Below are 20673 nucleotides of genomic sequence, written 5' to 3'. Positions count from 1 at the left end.
TTTTAATTTATTTTTGTAATGTTCCTCAAAATGTAACTAGTGGCATTCTGAAAAAAATATCCGATATTCTCCAGCGGCACCTAACGTTTGACGTGATATTGACATAACGCATCAGCACTAGGCTGCAGTACAAAGGGACATGGATAGCCATCGGGGTCAGTTGCCGCAAGAGCCCTCCAGTGCCCTGAGTTATTCACACATTGTTGCACTATATCTGGTATCATAAATGTGCACAAAGTATTTGTGTGAAAATACATGTGTAATATATTTGTGTGCGCAGTGGCATATCTATAATAGTTGCAGGGCCCCTGGGACTAGGGAGGCCCACACCGCACACCCTGCACCATTCCTTCAGTACTTGCCTCTCAGGAGTACCACGTCGTCGGCAGCGCAGCACAAATCACCGGGAAAATGTTTGGTCGGACATTTTCCAGGTGTTTCGTGCATGTGCAGTAGGAAGATTGGCTGGAAAATGCCCACTGCGCAAAAGTTTTCTAGAGCTCATTTCTGTGCTGCTGGCTATAGAGGAGGGAGCCTGGACGGAGACTGCACACGGGCCCCCTCTTCTCCTGGGTGTAGTATGGTATGCCGGCGGCCAGCACACCGGCGCCAGAACCCCGACTGCTGGCATACCGACAGCTGGGCGAGCACAAATGAGCCCCTTGCAGGCTCTCTACGCGCGCCACACTATCTATTTTCCCTCCGGGAGGTCGTGGACCCCCAAGAGGGACAAAAGGTGTCAGTATGCCGTGTGTTAGCATTCCGGCGCCGGTATACTGTGCGCCGGCATTCCAACAGCCGGCAAACTGAAGACCTCCCCTTCTCCTAATATGCCCCTGTGTATGTGTGTGTGTATTCACAGATAAAGTGAACCAAGGGGGTAATTCATATCTGATCGTTGCTGTGCGATCAGGTCCAAACTGCGCATGCGTATGCACTGCAATGCGTAGGCGCATTGGACAGCTACAATGAGCATCGCCAGTCAGCGACCGGATGGTGCGAAGGATCCATTCCTACAGGCGTTCACAAGGTGATTGAAAGGAAGCTGTTTGTGGGTGGTAACTGACCATTTACAGGGAGTGTCTGGAAAAACGCAGGCGTGCCCAAGCGTTTTCAGGGAGGGTGTCTGACATCAGCTCTGGCCCTGATCAGCAGGATTCAATCGCACTGGAAGAGTAAGTCCTGGGCTGTGCAAAGACTGCACAAACTGATTTTTAGCAGCTCTGCTAACACATAGGATCGCACACTTGCACAGCGAAAATACACTCCCCCTGTAGGCGGCGACTATCTGATCACAGGACAGCAAAAAACGCAGCCCAGCTATCAGACTTGAATTACCCCCCAAGTCCATTCCTTTCTATTTTGTACGAACACTGCCATGGTACAGTGGAAACATCATATTTTATAAAACCGTATAAATTAAGCATTGTACATGGACATGATAGATAGAGATATATATATATATATATATATATATATATATAATATACACACACACACAATACTATGCAAAAAATCTAAATCACGTGAATGTTTGACATGACCACCCTTTGCCTTCAAAACGGCATCAATTTTTCTAGGTACACTTGCACACAGTATTTGAAGGAATTCGGCAGAGAGGTTGTTCCAAACATCTTGGAGAACTAACCACAGACTTGCCCAAATCCTTCTGTCACTTCATGTAATCCCAGACAGACTCGATGATGTTGAGATTGGGGAACTGTGGAGCCATATCATCACTTCCAGGATTCCTTTTTCTTCTTTATGATGAAGATAGTTCTTAATGACATTGGCTTTATGTTTGGGGTTGTTGTCTTGCTGCAGAATAAATTTGTAGTCAGACACCTCCCTGATGTTACTGCATGATAGATAAGTACCTGTCTGTATTTCTCAGTATTGAGGACACCATTATTCCTGACCAAATCTCCAACTCCATTTGCTGAAATCCAGCCTCAAACTTGCAAGGAACCTTCACCATGCTTCACTGTTGCCTGCAGACACTCATTATTGTACCGCTCTTCAGCCCTTTGGTAAACAAACTGCCTTCTGTTATAGCCAGATATTTAAAATTTGACTAATCAGTCCAGAGCACCTGCTGCCATTTTATGCACCTCAGTTCCTATGTTTTCGTGCATTGTTGAGTCACTTGTTCTTGTTTCCACATCGAAGGTATGGCTTTTTGGCCGCCAGAAGTGGTCTTCTTGCAAGTCCACTCCTGCCCAGACTTCTCTGAACAGTAGATGGGTGCACCTGGGACCCACTGGTTTCAGCCACTTCTGAGCTGCTGGCACTGCTGGACATTTTAATTTCAAAGAGAAATGAGCTTGATTTGTCCTTCATTGATGGACTGCGTGAACGTCCATCAACGTTGCCCATTTCTTTGTGCTGCAAATACTGCATTGATTTAGATTTCTGTTCATCCACTTGCAATCTGTTAATTGATAAAAATAAACTAAGAGCACCCCCCCCCTCTCTCTCTCTCTCTCTCTCTCTCTCTCTCTCTCTCTCTCTCTCTCTCTCTCTCTCTCTCTCTCTCTCTCTCTCTCTCTCTCTCTCTCTCTCATTTATATATATATATATATATATGTGTGTGTGTGTGTATATATATATATATATATATATATATATATATATATATATATATATATATATATATATATATATATACATACAGAATGTCTCGGGGAGCTGTATGTGTTGTTAAATAGGAATACTCTTCCAAATTTTGACCACAATATAATAAAAAAACGTTCAATTTATTCACAAATTATCCATGCACAGTGCACTTTAGTGAACATAAATTGCCACATACAATTCGAGCAACAAACATGTTTAAAATACAGATTCCAATTTTGTAGAAGACATGATCAGGCTTTGTGAATTGACAGGCTCTCCTGAACAGCAGTTCAGGAGAGCCTGTCAATTCACAAAGCCTGATCATTTTAAGTGTGGTTGTAGCCGATAGCGAATACAGCGGTACAATCCCCTAATTTGCACTTCTATGAGGGCTTGACCAACGGGGAATACCAGTGCACTCAGCGCTATTATTATTTGATTTTAATATATTGATTTACTTGTGGGAACAACATTACCGATAAATTGGTTATTTGCCCCATAACTCTTCCAATATCCATTGACATGAACCCCTGATGAAGTCCTTTAAGGGCCGCAGCACTGTTTATGTAATTCTGACATTCTGTGCTACGGCTCCATCACCTCCCCAGCAGTGCTTCATACTCCCGCAGCCGGGTTCACTGGTACTTGCACCGGTCTAAAGGCACACCACCGCTGACGCTCTCCTGGAGCTGCACATCGGGGAGGAGGTAAGAGGGTTCCCCGTCGGTAACTCGCAGTCCTAGGATATGGACCGCGCCGCTGGCGTGGACACTGTACTGCACAGGGACCCCACTATATCCACCAGGGCAGGGAGCACAGGTCGGATTTACTAAAATCCGTTTTACATAGGCTCCACAGTACTCGGTGGTGAGGACCAGCATAGGGGATAAGGCTCTGACCTGTAGCCCTTCCCCCAGCTCCGGGCGCCATCTACTGCTGGTGTTCCCGCCCTGGAGCTGCATTTCACTCTCCCTCACTCCCTGACAGAGATTTTGGTGCCATCTTTACACAAGTAGTTGGGCTGATCTCCGGGACTGCAAGGCACTGTCTACTCTGTAAAGCCGCCTGTCTCATCAGTGCTGTGCATTTACAGGCACTTAAGTATTCTGCATGTCATTTTAGACAGTGTTGGTTAAGAACAAGTGTACTGCTTCCTGAATATGTAGTATAAGTATTCTGTGATATACATCCAGTATCTACTGTGCACTGTTATATGTATATTCATTCATGTTTATATATAGTTTTACCAGTCCAGTGCAGTTTTGTTTATGTATAATAACTTTTGCACTGTATCTGTGACTGAGTGTGCTGCTGTGTGCATTTCATTCTAGTGTATCACACGTGTTTTTATATATATATATATATATATATATATATATATATATATATATATATAAAAAAATTTATACACTGTTTGTTTTTTTTTACTGTGTATTTCAGAGTTGCCTCCTACCGCTTTAATCCTCTGTTTGTGCCCTGTATTTACTGTCACATAAATAAGGGGGTTATTTGCAGGTATTGTGTTTGTCTGGCTGTATTGTACTGTTACACTGTAAGGCTGCATTCCCTGTAATGTATGCCACTTCGGGCGGGAAATCCGCAGACGCGTCTGCATCATGCAGTGCTGGTACCAAGGATTTACCTGAGGGGGAAGTTTTAGCTGATGGTTCAGGCACTGGGTGCCATACATCTCCCAGTCAGCCTGCAGCACCTATGGCCAATCAGGAACTACCTTGGGTAGCGTTCTCAAGTATGCTGAATATGCTTGTGACACGTCTTACGCCCCCTGTTGGACCTCCTGTGCCATTGCAGTCACATATTGCCCCTGTAGTTAATCCGCCCTGGGCGGACACTCTGTCTACCCAGTTACAACAATTAAATCAATCTATTGTTTAAACAAAAGTCTACCCCATGCCCCTCTCTGGTCAAGAGGTCATCTAAGCGGGCCATTTCTTCCTCACATTCCACTAATATTTTGGATAATTCTTCTGATGAGGATGGGGAATATACTAATTCATCAGACACTGATACAGTTGCTTCTGATGAGGAATCTACAACCCAGGTTGATGTTTCTGACCTAGTGGAGGCTATTAAGCTGATTCTCCAAATTGATGATGAGATTGATCCCACTACTGCGTCTAAGAAACTTGATAAGTTCAAACGTCAGAAGGTTACTAAAGTAGCCTTTCCACATTCTGACCATTTAATTGACATATGTCAGGAATCCTGATCATCTCCAGGAAATACATTTTCCCTGTCTAAAAAGCTGCTGGCTCTTTATCCTATCCCTGCGGAGTTGAGTAACAAGTGGGAAACTCCACCGTCGGTGGATTCTCATGTCGCCCGTCTAGTGGTGTCATCTACTCTGCCTGTCACCACTGTCACCTCACTGAAGGAACTGACTGATAAGCGTGTGGAGGGATGCCTGAAGTCTATTTACTCTCTTTATGGTGCTGTACATAGACCCACTATAGCAACCTCCTGGGCCGCGAAAGGAATTGAAGCATGGTTTCAGGCAATTGAGGATGAGCTTCCTCAGGATATTTCTGACACTGCCAGACAATATCTGTCTCATATTACCATAGCATCCCACTATATTCAGAAGACTGCCTCTGAGGCAGGTGTAATGGCATCCAAGGCGTCTACTACGTCTATACCTATTCAGGTCCTGGAAGGTGGACCTAGACTCCAAAAAGACCTTGGAGGTGCTTCCTTTTAAGGGAGTCATCCTTTTTGGGGAGGATCTGAATAAGCTTGTGACTGACTTGGCAACTGCTAAGACTTCGTTTCTCCCAAGTACTAATCCTTCTGCACCGAAGGCAAAGGGTACCACTTTTCGTTCCTTTTGACCTCCCATGGAAGGCAAATGGTCAGGCGTACCCGAGACAGGCTCGTACTTCCAAATCAACTAAGCCCAAACCTAAACAATCCTGGGCCGCCCGTCAGCCTGCTTCCAAACTAAACAAGCCTGCTGCATGACGGGGCGGGCCTCTCCCTGGGGGACCCTAGGGTGGGATGCCGACTTCTGCAGTTCGCTCAGGCCTGGTTAAAGACCACTTCGGATGCCTGGGTGCAGGAAGTTGTCTCTCACTGGTACGCAATCTCTTTCAAGAGACGTCCCCTCGCCAGTCCTGCTCGACTGTTATCCCTTCGGATCCGTTGAAAGTGCAAGTTCTACACTTGGTTGTGCAATCCCTCCTGTGCACTGGAGTGGTAGTGGCTGTACCTCTGTCCCAGAGAGGCAGGGGATATTCGACCCTGTTTCTAGTTCCGAAGCCAAATGGATCCTTCTGTCCTATACTACACCTCAAAGCATTGAACAAATTTGTGAGTGTCCAAATTCCGTATGGAAACTCTGTGCTCTATTGTACTGGCCATGGAACCCGAAGACTATATGGTATCCCTGGACATACAGGATGTTTACCTGCATATACCTATTGCCATCTCTCATCAACAATATTTGCGGTTTGCTATTGGCAACCTCCATTATCAGTTCCAGGCTCTGCCATTTGGACTGGCCACTGCCCCTCGGATTTTCACCAAGGTCATGGCCGTGATGACGGCCCTTCTCCGCCGTCAGGGAATCGGGATCCTGCCGTATCTGGACAACTTGCTGATCCTGCCGAACTCCCAAGATGTCCTCCTCAGTCATCTGAAACTGACGATCCAACTGCTATAGGCCCACGGGTGGCTCATCAACTGGAAATAGTCCTTGCTGGTCCCTGCTCGGAGCATGGTGCACCTGGGGACACTGGTGGACACACACAGCCAGAGATTGTTCCTGTATCCAGAGAAAGTCCTGAAGCTTCAGGACAGGATCAGATACTTCCTCTCTCGCCCAAGAGTGTCGATAACTCAGCGATGCAAGTACTAGGCCTCATGGTGTCTGCTTTTGACGTGGTAGAGTATGCTCCATTTCATTCCCGCCCTCTGCAGAGGTTAACCCTTTCCAAGTTTCACGGCCTTCCCCATCGGATCAGGTCTCAAATGATCCCTTTGTCTCCGGAGGTTTGTCTGTCACTGCTGAGCTGGTGGCTACAGGACCAACAGTTGAGCAGGGGCCGTCCCTTCTGAATCTCCAACTGGGTCCTCCTGACAAAGGACACCAGTCTGCAGGGTTGGGGCGCGGTGTTGGAGCAACACTCCCCAGGGTCGGTGGTCCAGGGAGGAATCTCTCCTCCCGATAAACATTCTGGAATTGCGGGCTGTGTTCAATGCGTTGACACTTACCCTGCCTCTGGTACAGAACAGACCTGTTCAATTACAATCAGACAACGCCACCATGGTGGCACTCGAAGCCGCAGGGCAATGTTGGAAGTGTCAAAAATCCTACGTTGGGCGGAACGCCATCTGCCAGCAATATCGGCAGTGTTCATTCCCGGAGTCTTTAACTGGGAAGCAGATTTCCTCAGTCATCAGGAGGTTCACACCGGAGAGTGGAGTTTTCATCCTGAAGTCTCTCAACTCCTAATGGACAAGTGGGGCCTACCAGATGTAGACCTGATGGCGTCTCAACACAATCACAAGGTTCCGGTCATGGACAAGGGATCCTCAAGCAGTGTTCGTGGATGCGCTGGCAATTCCATGGAACTTTTGGCTGCCATACGTGTTACTCCTGTCCAGGGTATTACGGAAGTTCAAGCAAGAAAGAGGAATACTACTTCTAGACGCTCCAGCATGGCCCAGACGGCATTGATTCTCAGACCTGCAAGGTCTCTCGATAGAGCGTCCTCTTCTACTTCCTCAACACCCAGACCTCCTCGTTCAGGGCCCTTGTGTCTACCCGGACCTGGCCAGTCTGGCTTTGATGGCACGAATCTTGAAGCTTCACTCCTGAGAGTCAAAGGATTCGCCGAGGCGGTTATTTAAACTATGTTGAAGTCCCGCAAACCGGCTTCTGCACTGATTTATTACAGGGTATGGAACTCTTACTTCACATTATGTGCTGCTAAGAATTATGATGCCTATTCGTTCAAAGCTTCCAGGCTTTTGGCTTTTCTGCAACAAGGCCTAGATTTAGGCCTTCATCTGGCCTCCCTCAAGGTTCATCTATCTGCCTTGTCGGTGTGGTTTCAGAGAAAAATTGCGTCTACTCCTGATGTTCTACTTTCACTCAGGGTGTTTTACGGATTCAGCCTCCCTATGTCCCTCCTGTGGCTACATGGGATCTGTATGTTGTCTTAAATGTCCTACAAGAGTCTCAATTTTAACCTCTTGAGTCTGTGGACCTTAAATGCCTTACGCTTAAGGTCGTGTTTCTGCTGGCTTTTGCCTCTGCTAGGAGGGTGTTGGACTTAGGCGCTTTATCCTGTCGTCCACCCTTTTTGATTTTTCCCCGTGTCTGGGCAGTAGTTCGAACCCGCCCCTGTTATCTACCTAAAGTGGTATCTTTTTTTCCATCTTAACCAAGATTTTGTGGTTCCGGCTTTTATCTCTTTTGGTTTGTCTTCCAAAGAACGGTCTTTGGATGTGGTATGGGCTCTCCGTATCTATGTGGGGATGATTGCCTCTATCCGGAGGTCAGATACCCTTCTTGTTCTTTTTGGTTTTCACAAACGTGGCTGGCCTGCGAATAAGCAAACCTTGGGCAGATGGATTAGAATGGTGATTGCTCAAGCTTATACGCAGGCTGGACTCACAGCGCCTGCTGCTATCAAAGCCCATTCTGCTCGGCCTGTTGGACCTTCTTGGGTGGCCCATCTTGGTGCGTCCGCAGAACAGTTGTGCAAGGCGGCTACATGGTCCTCCGTGAACACGTTCATTAGGTTCTATGCCTTTTGATACTTCCGCCTCCCAGGATACTTCCTTTGGACGCCGGGTTCTTGTGCCCGCTACGGTGCGTCCCCTCCCATGAGGAACTGCTTTAGGACATCCCCAATGTATTCCCTGTGGAATCCCAGTGTACCCCGCTGCAGAAAAGGAGATTCATGGTAGACTTACCATAGTTAAATCTTTCTGCGAGGTACACTGGATTCCACAGGGCGTCCACCCTGACGCATTTAGCTTCTTTGGGTTTGTATGGCATTAGCCGCTAGTCCCTCCTTCTGTCATGAGGATGTGGTTCTATGTGACTAATATCTGCCATCTCTTTTACCTGCTGCTGCATTGGACCGGTTAACGAAACTGAGCTCCAGTGCCCAGATGCGGGGTTATAGAGGAGGCGGTGCAGTGCATCCTGGGAACAGTCAAAGCTTTAGCCTGTTGGTGCCTCGGATCTAGATCCAACTTTACACCCCCGATGTATTCCCTGTGGAATCCTGTGTACCTCGCAGAAATAGATTTAACCATGGTAAGTCTACCATAAATCTCCTTATTTGTCTCAACTATTCCTGAATATGTTCCAGAATGCGGCTTTTTCAACAATCATGTTTTTTCTAATAGGACATATATAAATAGGCATACTCATCTTTACTGAAATCTATGTTTTGAATGTTTGTGCAAACAGGTCTCCTGAGCATATCATTGAAGATATTTATAAGGGGAGGTGTGATTTATATGACTCTGAAGCTCTTCAAGAACTGCTTAAGTTGTCTCCAGAACAAGAAGAGGTAAGACCTTTTTAAATAAATGTAGTCCATGTACTATCAATAATTTGTTATGCAATTGTTGTATACCACTTTAAGTTGCTCGGCTATCTGTTGGAACAACTGGTGCATCGTTAAGGAGACTTGTGCAGGTTTTCTGCACCTTTTGCCATTGACGGTGTTAGCGATACAGTCTTCGTAATCTCACTAATGACATGACCCTTGGTTTTTCCATTGATAGAGGTAGAGCCCTATCCAGCAGACTTTCTCTAAAGGGCCCTACACACTTAAAGATTTATTTTAATGATATAAACATTCTCGTTCATTAATGAACAAGAACTCATCCATATCGTTCAGTGTGTAGGCACCAACGATGAGCGATGCGCGGCCCCGCGCTCATGTATTGTTGTTTGCGGGGTTGCTTATGCATGCAGGCCAATATGGACAATATCGTCCTTAATAGCATGTACTGCTATGGAGCTTCACTTCCCCCCGCCGCCAGGTCGCCCGTCGGCCGTATCCGCCGTCGGGCAGCTCGGCGGTGGATCGCTGAGTGTGTAGGGGGCATTAGTGTGTCTGTGTATGTCCAGTTGAGAGAATGGTCACGTGTTTTTATGCTTTAACCCAACACCATGCTAGGGAAGTGTGAAGTTAAAAGCATAGTTTTTCAATTATGATGCTTATACATCAAATTATCAAGATTTACTTAGCTGAAATGTCTCCTACCTAAAATGTTATACTGTTTTTATTATGATGTAAATAAAGTAAATTTGCTTACCTCTCATTTTACATTGTTAAAACCTCAAATAATATATAATCAATATTTAAGTGGGAAAAAGCATATCCTGCTCCGTCACCTCATTCCACTGTTCGTTTCCATTAGCTGCTGACACCCTTCCTCTTAGACAAGATAATGTCTATGTTAGAGACAGGAAATGTTGTGTTTGGTTTTTAAAAAAAAAAAAAAGCAATACCCCACTGGCATCATGGCCTAATTATTTTCATGCATGAAGGCTTAAAGTCAAAATGTGAGCTAATCTGCAGTGATGGTAAGCCTACTTTTCTGCAGTATGTAAAAGATGTAGGGGTTACTTTCTTTTTCCCATAGAAATTTCTCCCTGTTTCAGATGTTACACTGCCAATAAACGGTTATGGTGCAGTCGCATTTTCTCACTACAAGTTCGAGTCTCCCATATACAAAATTCTTGGGACCAGAAGTATTTTGGTTATCAGATTTCTCTGTATTTTGGAATGTTTTCCATACCACAATGATATATCTTGGGGACGGGACCTAAGTGTAAACACAGAATGCATTTATATATCATATACACATAGCCTGAAGGTAATTTTGCCATGAAACAAAGTTTGTGTATATACTTAACACAAAATTAATTTGTTTCATATACACTGTCACGACCACCGGCCGGGTCTCCAGATACGCCAATTCGAGACTCGCCGTCCGTGACTACTGGATTACTTTAAACGCGACACTGCCACCAGCAAGACGATTTTAGCGACTTAATGCAAGGCTGTCTTCGCTTCGGCCTACACACACAGTTATTAATACGTCACAAAATAATAGCATGGACCATGTGGCCTTTGCGCATAAGAACACAGACCAGAACTAGAAATTAGATGTTTAATTTCAAGAATATCTTCAGAGCTTTCAGTTACAAAAAAAGAGTTACAGAGATTATTAGAAATATTTAAAAGTACACACAGATTAGGATACAGTTTCAAATAAAACAAAAGGGAGGATAATTCCAGAAACCTACCTTGCTCAACAGCAGGTAGGCATTCTGTGCAGGGGAATTTCACACTGTAGGAGAAATGGCGCATTCCCAGCTCTTGGCTGTTTCCCTCAGAAATGAACAACACTGTATGTGTGAGAGGGGCAGATATAGCCCCCTCACAGCTGCAGCCCCCACCGTTTCCTTAACTTTCTCTCTCAATGCTGTGTACCAGTGAGAAACCAGACTTCCTTTTGGTTTCACTTTCAACAGCTGTCTTTCTTTTAAGTTTCAAGAGGTCAGGTTTTTTGACCTGGCCTGGCTTTTCTGAAACGTTTCTTCTAACTATAGTTTATAGCTTCTAAAGGCCCATACACACTTGACGATAAAATGAGCGACGTCGTTCATTTCAGCCCTCATCAACGACGTCGCTCATTATATCGTCAAGTGTGTATGCATCCGACGACCACCGATGCGCGGCCCCGCGGGACGTTAACGACCCTCGCTTATCTGTGGAGCATGTATGCTCAATTTTCACTATGGTCGTTACCGACCAGAGACGTCGTTGAATGTGTATGGTGTGAACGACCAACGACCAAGCCACTGTTCACCAGCCCTGTTCCCAGCTCATTATTTTAATAAACTGTTCAGCTTGGATGCTTCAACGATGAATGGTCTTTGGTCGTTGGTTGTGTGTATGCTCATGTCGTTTGCTCAGCTGTTCAAGGGAAGTTCAAGGAAAGTCGTTAATGACGGTCGTTAACAACGTGTGCATCGTCAAGTGTGTATGGGCCTTTAGATAAGGTAAGGGCCATAAACTAACCTCTGACTCCCCACTATACATCTGTCCTCTACTCCCATATCTGTGTAGCTATAAGTTCACTTAGAGGACAGGCTGGCATCCATGTTGTGTCACAGACTCCATTACATTAGACATTACATACAAGTCTTTTATATCGCTGGAGGCAAGTAAACATCCCATTTTGCCACATACACCTTGTATACACAGCCTGAAAGTAATTTTATACAATATTTTCTAATAACTTTGTGCAACAAAGTTTGTACGCATTGAAACATCAGAAAGCAAAGGTCTCAACTGTCGCAGTCATGCTAAAATAAATAAATATCTTGGAATATTCTGTGTGTTCGGATTTTGAATATGGAAGACTGTATCTGTAAAAGAATACCGCACTGGGTCCCTTTTATTGCTGTGTACTTGAGTTTTCCATACAGTAGCTTTGGGAGAGGTTTTGGAAGGCTGCTTGATTGCACCTAATAAGTGCTTTTCTATAAATGTGTACTCAATAATTATGATGTACATAATCGTGATGTATAAACATGTGCATTTTATAGACTGGTCTTACCGATTTTCCAGTTTGGTTTTAGGACCTCATCAGCCAATAATGAGCCATTGTTTTGCCCTTTATGCAGCCATTTATTTACATATGGTTGCTGTTTATAATTAATCCACGACTGATGGTATAAATACCAAAATGTGAATTAAGTCCTCGTATGCGTTACCACTCCAGAATAATATGATAATCACTGAACAGTTACAGGAGGGAATGGAGACTGGCTATATCCCTCTAGGATTTCAAATCTAGTTTAGTTTAATCCTACTGCATAAAGCTTGTCACTTTTTATGTGCTAGCTGCAGCCTTGCCCTGAAGCTTTGTCTGTTATCACTGTATTAGCAACGTGTGTTCATAGTACCCATAGTACTGTACCTAGTGACTGCCGTTGTGCAATGCCACGTGCTTAAGTAAGCTTCTACTATGAGCCTAGGTGATTTATGAGCACTCCCTCCCCATTCATTTTAATATCCTTTCTTGGAAAAGCTATAAATGTAGTAAGGTTTTTAATAGCCCTCTTTTTGGCTGCGCTTTCTCTTATGCAAGTTCAATATGTGAAAGTGCATGTTTTATCTATGGTATATTGCAGTGGTTCCCAAATGCAGTACTCAAGGCATCCCAGCAGTCCAGGATTTAGGGATATCCCTGCTTTTGCACAGATGGTATAATCAAACTGACTGAGGTACTGATTAAATCACCTGTGCCCTTTGCATGGATGTCCTTAAAACCAGGACTGTTGGGGTGCCTTGAGGACCGCATTTGGGGACCACTGCTAGATTATTATGATCGCACTGATATTCTGCTATATATGCTGTTCATGTTGAAATGCAAGAGCAAACTAATAAATGAGAAGACATGCTTCTTACATAACGAATGTTTCATGATGTTCAGTTATAGAGGGCATGGCCTAGAACGGGTAGTGGAGAATAGTGTTGGCTTTCATTTGCCGTAGTTCAGGCCTTGCCAGCTCCTAGTGAACAGGGTGTGCTGAAACCTGTAGTTATATAACAGCGCAGGTTGTCCAAGCCTGCAGCAGTTGAATATTTAGTACCCTTTTAATGGAAATACATTGTAATAGGAGCTGTTTTGCTGCAAGTGTCTCTGCCAATGGGAGACAAATCAATGCAGCAAGTAATGGAGATCATGTATAGAAAATTGATGACTTGTATATATATTTTTTTTACTGTATCATTTGGCTTTATCAAAAGTCCAGAGGTAACCATTAATACATCATCATATGTGAGCTTTCCAGTCCCAAAAAAGACACGTTTATTCCAATTGTGAGAGCGGTGGTGGTTGGGGCTCCAGGGAGGTTTCTCTATTAATTTATTTTTGTTCTTTCTTTTTTTTTTTTTTTTGGCATTCATATTTTTTTTTTTTTTTTTTATGTATTTATTGAGAAAAGACACACAATATAAGTACAAGTTGTTGTATTTCATTATACACATAAAAACAACAACCACTGTAAGGTACAGAAACGGCAAAGAGAAGGAGACAGAAACTTGGAATACAATAAACCGAATAGGCAAATAGTGAGTCACAAAGTTAATCCACTAAAGCAGAAAATGAACCAGATAGTTTAAAATGGAGGTATGTTGAGAGATCCCGTATTATACCACGTCATTAACCGTACTACCTTGCGTACATATTCCTTGGTGGCAGTAGGTAGTGTGAGAAAGTAGGGAAACCAAATTTAGAAATAATTTAGAGGAGCAGGACTCTGCATCTAGGGCAGGCATGTCCAAACTGCGGCCCTCCAGCTGTTGTGAAACTACATATCCCAGCATGTCCTGACACAGTTTTGCTGTCAGAGAATGCTAAAGCTGTGTCAGGGCATGCTGGGATGTGTAGTTTCTCAACAGCTGGAGGGCCGCAGTTTGGACATGCCTGATCTAGGGAACAATCAACCCCAATCCATTTGATAAAAATAGGTTAAACATGAGGGACAAGGGTATCGGATCTGAATGTATCCATTGGGATAAAATTGTTTTCTTTGCGGCTGCTGCCACTCGAGCCAACAATTTAGTCTCTTTGGAGAATGAGGGATCCCGAGTAGTAAAATGATTCCAGAAAGCCCAAACCATGGAGATGTCAAAAGGGATACGGAGTTAAATATTAATATAGGTCTGTACATCAGTCCAAAATGTTTGTACCACTGTGCACGCCCAAAGACAGCATCTGGGGAATTACATTTAAAACATAGGGAATTATCTGATACGCCCGTAAGAAACCGAAGTCGGGGGGTGTACTATGCGCTATGTAATATTTTAAAATGCTTTTCTGCATAAGACGATGAAACCAGTTGCTTGTTGAGCACATTACACCACCGAATCACTGTAGGTAGATCAGTGTTTGGAAAGGTTTCAGTCCATTTGACCAGTCTGGTTGTAAGTTTAGATAACTCCAACCTCTGCCTAGTGTGAGAATAACTTAGAGAAGTAGAATAGGGAGAACCTGGACACTGCCGTACCAGGCCATTTAGGGAAAAGGTGAGATCAGGGGAACTTAGATGTGATAGTTTGCTAGTAACAAAACTACAGACTTGAAAGTAAGCAAAGAAAGGTAAATGAAGAGCGGGGTATTTTTCTTTCAGTTGAGATAAGGTTTAAGGGCCCCATACACTAGGACGATAATGCTAGATTTCATCCGATTTTGGGCATTCGGCCTCATATATCGGATTGAATTGGGCATTTTGGAGGTGTTTACGATCTGATCAGATGCGCGTTCCCGTGAGCATCGGATCGGATCCTCCAGATTGAATGTGCTGCACATTCAATCATGTCCGACCCCGCAGGCATGGCTGGGATCGCCCAAGATACATTGTATGCAAAAGGACAGCATACGATGTATCTTGGGCGAGGCTACCGGGGTGATCGCCTGCGACATGTCAGACGGACATGTTGCGTAAGTGTATGGGGCCCTTAAGATCGCTGAACATTCCACATTCAAAAATGTAAACAGTATGCAGAGTCCCTGGAGATGCCAAGCACGAACAACCTCATTAACTTCTCCACCCTGGAATTGCGGATTGAGCAATAAAGGCTGGAATGAGGAATTTGCCAGGGAAAGGCCTGAGCGGATTATGGTGTAGGTCAGGAAGTGCAGAATTGTCAGTAAAGTGTAATACGTGTGTCAAGGAATTCTGAAGTGTGAGAGCTTGTTCTAAGGCTTGATTAACAAAGTTGTTACCACCCCTTATCCAATCTATAGCATATCTATAATTGGCGGCCAAGGAGTAGCCCTCCGGACAAGGGAGATTAATACCACCAAGTGATGGAGGTTGTTTCCGTTTAAAAAGTGGTATATGCGGGCATTTATTTTTTCACTGAAATACAATAAGAGGTCATCAGCAAAAGCAGAAATTTTAATGTCGTAGTCACCGACCATAACATCTTGCCATGAGGGATCCTGTACAAAGTTACGTATCAACGGGTCTAGGGCCAAATTAAACAGCAAGGGGGAAAGAGGGCAGCCTTGGCGTGTCCCTTTACATAGTGTAAAAGAGGATGAGTTCAGACCATTTATGGTTAAGTGAGCCTCAGGTTGTGTATATAACATTCGAAATGGATGAATTCTACAGATCAGAACCCCCCTTCATTTAGCCGAATAAGAGGCCGCTTTGAATTCCCCTACCCAGGAATATCTCACTACATTGAGATCGGTGGCTTTCCAGTGAATTTCGTGTAAGAGGACAATATCGGGCTTTAGACGTTTAAGAAAAGAGATTTTTCTTCTCTTAATCGGGGTATTTAAACCCTCAACATTCTAAGTTACAAATTTAAGAGTTGTCCGTACTCTAGTGGAAGTGGCAGCGGATGTTATCATTTACCCTATGCCGACCCTAGGCCATGAAACCAAAATAATTTTCAAAAACAGACCTACCCTGCCTGTCCAAGTAACTTAACAGTGTCCGACCAAGAACATGTAAAAATCGGTGAACCGAGCTATGAAACCACTCAATGAACAAACAAAGTGATAACAAATAAGACAGGAGAAAAAAAGGGAGAAAGTAAAGCTGAGATAGAGACGTAGTAAGAGTTAGAGAAGGGAGGAGGAAGTCCAAGAAAAAATAGAGATTAGAGGGTAAACAGATAAGGAAACGAAAATATCTAGGAAGACACACTTGCGTATATTAAACAATGTACTAGTGTATACTAAAATAGTCCAAGAACACAATAACCAGTGGTATAACCCACATATATTATCAAGAACCTGAATGGTAACTAGTCGAGGAGACAAAAGTAATTACGGCCATTGAATATCAATACTCATCGTCCACCCTAGTAGAAGACTGCGAGAACAACGAGTCAACGAAGTTCTTGGCCGCTTTTGGAGTTTCAAAGAAGTAAGCCTTCCCCGCATGCTTGAGTCTCAATTTAGCAGGATAAAGGATTGCAAAACGGTGGCCCAATTCAAAAAGACTCTTGCAGACAGGTGAGAATTCTCTCCATTTGGAAGCAACCATGTAAGAAAAGTTTTGGAATAGCAACAACTTATTATCTTGATACCTCAGATCAGCACATTTTCTGTAAGCGTCTAATAACATGACCTTGTTGGCGTAATTGAGGATCCTCATGATGATCCACTGAGAGACGAGCGTCATGAGGTTTCACCGACACCAGGAGGCCGATAAGGTGCACATTGTTTCTCCAACTTCGGTTTTCAAGATCCTCAAGCTTATCCTGAATAGATGCAACAAATTTTTCTTGGTCAGACAATGCCGTCCTGGCCTTTGTGAGATCATCCTCCAAATCAGATAATCTCTGTTCAGCTTCAGAGTGCCACTGGGAATGTTGATTCAATTGAGTGAGAGCAGAGTCAAGCAAGTTTTTCAGAGGAGCCAATTTTTGGTCCAGTAACGCAGACAGGATATCCGTTATCTCATTAGTCGTAGAGGATTTAGCAGAATCCATTGCAGAAATAGATACAGGTTGGCTACGGGGACTAGGATGAGATCCCGATGAAGAATTATCACGGCCTCGACCTTTGCCTTTCTGGTTGCTACGAGTGCCCCGCGGCGGTTTGCCCACTAATTTGTCCATAATCAGAATAGAAAAATAGACACAACAGTGGCGTGCCGACACATAATATGAGATAGAATTTGATATAAGCAAGTCGCAATATGTGGACTGACCAGTAGAGGCTGTTCAGAGAACTTTCTCCCCTGCTTGCCAGGCCACGCCCCCCCTCTTTTTTTTTTGCCATTCTTAGCATGTTGCGTGTAGTAAATCCAAATTTTATTCATACATTTGTAAAATGATTTGCATGACAAATACGACATATGCCTGTATAGATAATTCTATAATAATACACTGTAAATGAAATCCTCTTATTGAGGCCCATTGTAGTCTTTATTCTACATGAGGGATTATGTTCAATTAGAAATAGTTATTTCTTTTATATTTTATCTTGCCTTAACATGTAGCGATGATCGTGATGGCTGGAACAGGGATTACAAATAACTTTACAGAGGTGTGTGTGTGTGTGTGTGTTTTTAATGTGTAAATAAAACCTGTGTTGGGTAGAAAAAAGGAATTTGCAGGAACTATTATCGGATTAGTATACTGTACAATTTAGGAGTGTCCCTTCATATTGGGAACAATAGAGGTATCCTTTTCTGTTTAATAAAATACCTTCTGGAATTATCAAATGATCTTATAGCATTAATGTCTATGCATCGTTTACACTTTTGTCTCCTGAAATAATCTTGATTTTTATTTTCATTATTAATAGGTAAAGAAGCTAAAAGCATATAGTGGAGAAATTACGAAATTGTCTATGACTGATTCGTTTATGTACATGTTGATACAGGTGCCAAAGTAAGTTTAAAATGAGAAAATGTTACTCCTGTAATTGTTTAGGGACCTCTTTGTCATATGCAGCCATCCAAGCCTGTTTGTCTACACCATGAGTCAATTGCTATGCTTCAGATTCCGTAACTATGATTATCATTTCAAGGAGCATTTAAATTAATTCTTCAAAACAGGGTACAAACCAGCATAGACAAAATCAAAGACATTTTAAACATTTGTAGGTTTGGGGCATGTTTATTATGCAGGAAAAGTATAGCATGCCCGGGATCAGGGCCAGATTAAGCCTTGGGGGTGCCTGTGGCACTTAAGACAGGGGGACCCCCGATGGAATGTGGGGGATGTATATTAAATTGTGCATACCTCCCAACATTTTGTCCCTCCTAGAATGGGGCATTGTGGGAGGTACTGTATAGATTGTTATTACATTTAAATGAATGGTGTATATTCATTTTAACTAATAGTTTTATAATTCCTGGGTACTGTTTATAACTCCACCTAATTGAAAGACAACTATTTTTTATACACTTTTTCTTGTAGTGGAATAAAGACAACTTAACCTTTAAAATACACACAGAAAAATAAAATAAAATGTATCTGGTCACATGTAAGAATAGCAGCAGCCTCTGTACTACTTACACAATGGGATAGGACTCTGTAGGACTCTGTGTATGTGTCTCTATCTCTAGTCCCAAATGGTTTAGTTGCATAATACTTTACACAGGACTCAGACACCCAGGCAGGGATGAGAAGCTTGGATCCCTGTGTCACTTATAGCACTCTCTACCCTCCAATCTCTCCTTTGGTCAGAAAGCTCCGTCTGGTAGCTCATGAAACATGATATTCCTGTGTCTCTGCCTGCACCGCATACTGTCCTGCTCGCATTCTGGTTGCTGGTTCTGCTGCTGCTTAAGAGGGAAAGCTAGTGATGTCAATGTGCTCTGGCTGGGGGACCTCCTGACAAAGGGGGGCCCCGTGTACAGTATGCCCTGCATCCCCCCTTAATCTGGCTATGCCCGGGATGGTATCGATATACCGGTGCACAGTATCCCGACGGTCAGAAAGTGGACAGCGTTATCCCGAACTTGAAAACTGTAGTGTTAGGTTTAGGCTACGGGAAGGGGGAGTTAGGTTTAGGCTGCGGGAAGTGGGTGGAGGGGAGGGTTAGGCACCCCAGGGAAGGTTTGGTTCAGGCTGTGTATGTATGTATGTATGTATGTATGTATGTATGTGGGAGGGGTTAGGTTTAGGCTTTGGTAGGGAGAGGGGATTAGGCTACAGTAAAGGAGGGTAAAGGTAAGAGGGTTAAGGGGCCCGCCGGCATTTCAGCCCCAACCTGCAACAAGTGCAGGTGTACTTTGCCAATTCAAGCATTTAATGTTAACAGCAGCACAGAATATATTTTAGTTAAGCCTTCCCCGGTATTTAGAGCATTTATGGTCCAGTGAAAAACGTATTTGTTGAATTTGAGCCTACTAGACAAATAAAGATGTGTATTGTAAAAATGTTCATTGTAAGTACAGTGTAGTTATGTACTTATCTTCTAGATAAATTCACTACTATGTAACAGTATAATGATTTACTTGTACTGAATCTCATGCATAGTTGTGTTTTTTGTTATCCCAGTTATTCCTTGCGAATAGAAGCCATGGTGCTGAAAAAAGAATTTTCACCTTCTTATTCCTCGTTAAATAAAGACATGATGGTTATCAGGATTGCTACAAAAGGTAAGTTATTGAGTGAATATGGCAACAAATGTTTTTCTCCTCCAAATTTCCGTCTGAGTGTTCTAGAACACCACTTTTCAACTACCTCCTCGAGATTTCCTTTCAGGACATGTACATACTACCTAGCACGTTATATTTTGTAATCATAACCATACCGAACCCCATCTGAATATTGTGTGTGACTGTGCCATGTCACATTGTGTGTCTAGCACTTCTGATGCCATGTGGGGACTGGCAAAGATGATTGGGAACATTGCTGGGGCACCTGTTGTACAATATGTGTCCCACTCACAGTGATGAAACATGACTTATTGAAAACAGTCTAAGAAACAACTATAAGAAATATAGATCTGTGAGTCATTGCTCTTACACTTCCTAATGCATTTAATGGAAACGTTATGGAAAAAATAATTGGTCATAATATATAGAAATATAAAAGAAACACATCTATGCCTTTGGTAGTGCCGTCGCATCTGGTTCCATAGCACACCTAAAGGTGACAGAATGAGTCTTCTGTGCAGTGTTGTAGTAATGAACCAGGGACTCTTAGGAAAAGCCGTCCTCCTTTGTGTAATCATACCTACATACATTTATAATAAGTTTTAGTCTTGTGTAAACCTAACCCATTGGATGCCATATTGGAGTGAGGGAACTCCATACAATTTGGAATAGGGACTGTAAATAATAAGCTGGGTACAATAGGAAAATAAATTACAATCAATAGTAAATTGGCTATATGTGTGGATCACAAGGATACAAAGCATTGCATTGGAAAAGTGAAGGAGGAATGCACTACTTGTTTTGTTGACATACCGTGGCATCTCCATTAAATAATAAGATGAGATGGAGCTTTCCCTTTCTGTTGCTGCTGGTAGAAGCAACATCCCATTTGCAATGTGCCTAGTGTATCTGTT

The 20673-nt window shown here is 43.3% G+C and overlaps 1 protein-coding gene across 2 annotated transcripts in view; it reads left to right on the top strand.

The window, feature by feature from the left end:
* The window catches only part of FHDC1 (FH2 domain containing 1), a 69606-nt gene that overhangs the window by 26126 nt on the left and 22807 nt on the right, over positions 1-20673 (top strand). For both annotated transcript variants that reach the window (XM_063920533.1, XM_063920534.1), the window contains exons 4-6: positions 9062-9164; positions 17956-18041; positions 19659-19759. In XM_063920533.1, the coding sequence (XP_063776603.1) occupies positions 9062-9164; positions 17956-18041; positions 19659-19759 (290 nt within the window). The remainder of the gene's footprint in view (positions 1-9061; positions 9165-17955; positions 18042-19658; positions 19760-20673) is intronic.

The sequence above is a fragment of the Pseudophryne corroboree genome, chromosome 1, assembly GCF_028390025.1.
Source record: "Pseudophryne corroboree isolate aPseCor3 chromosome 1, aPseCor3.hap2, whole genome shotgun sequence".
NCBI classification, from domain to species: domain Eukaryota; kingdom Metazoa; phylum Chordata; class Amphibia; order Anura; family Myobatrachidae; genus Pseudophryne; species Pseudophryne corroboree.
The sequence above is the reverse complement of the archived record's forward strand: the minus strand, read 5'-3'. Positions and strand labels throughout refer to the sequence as shown.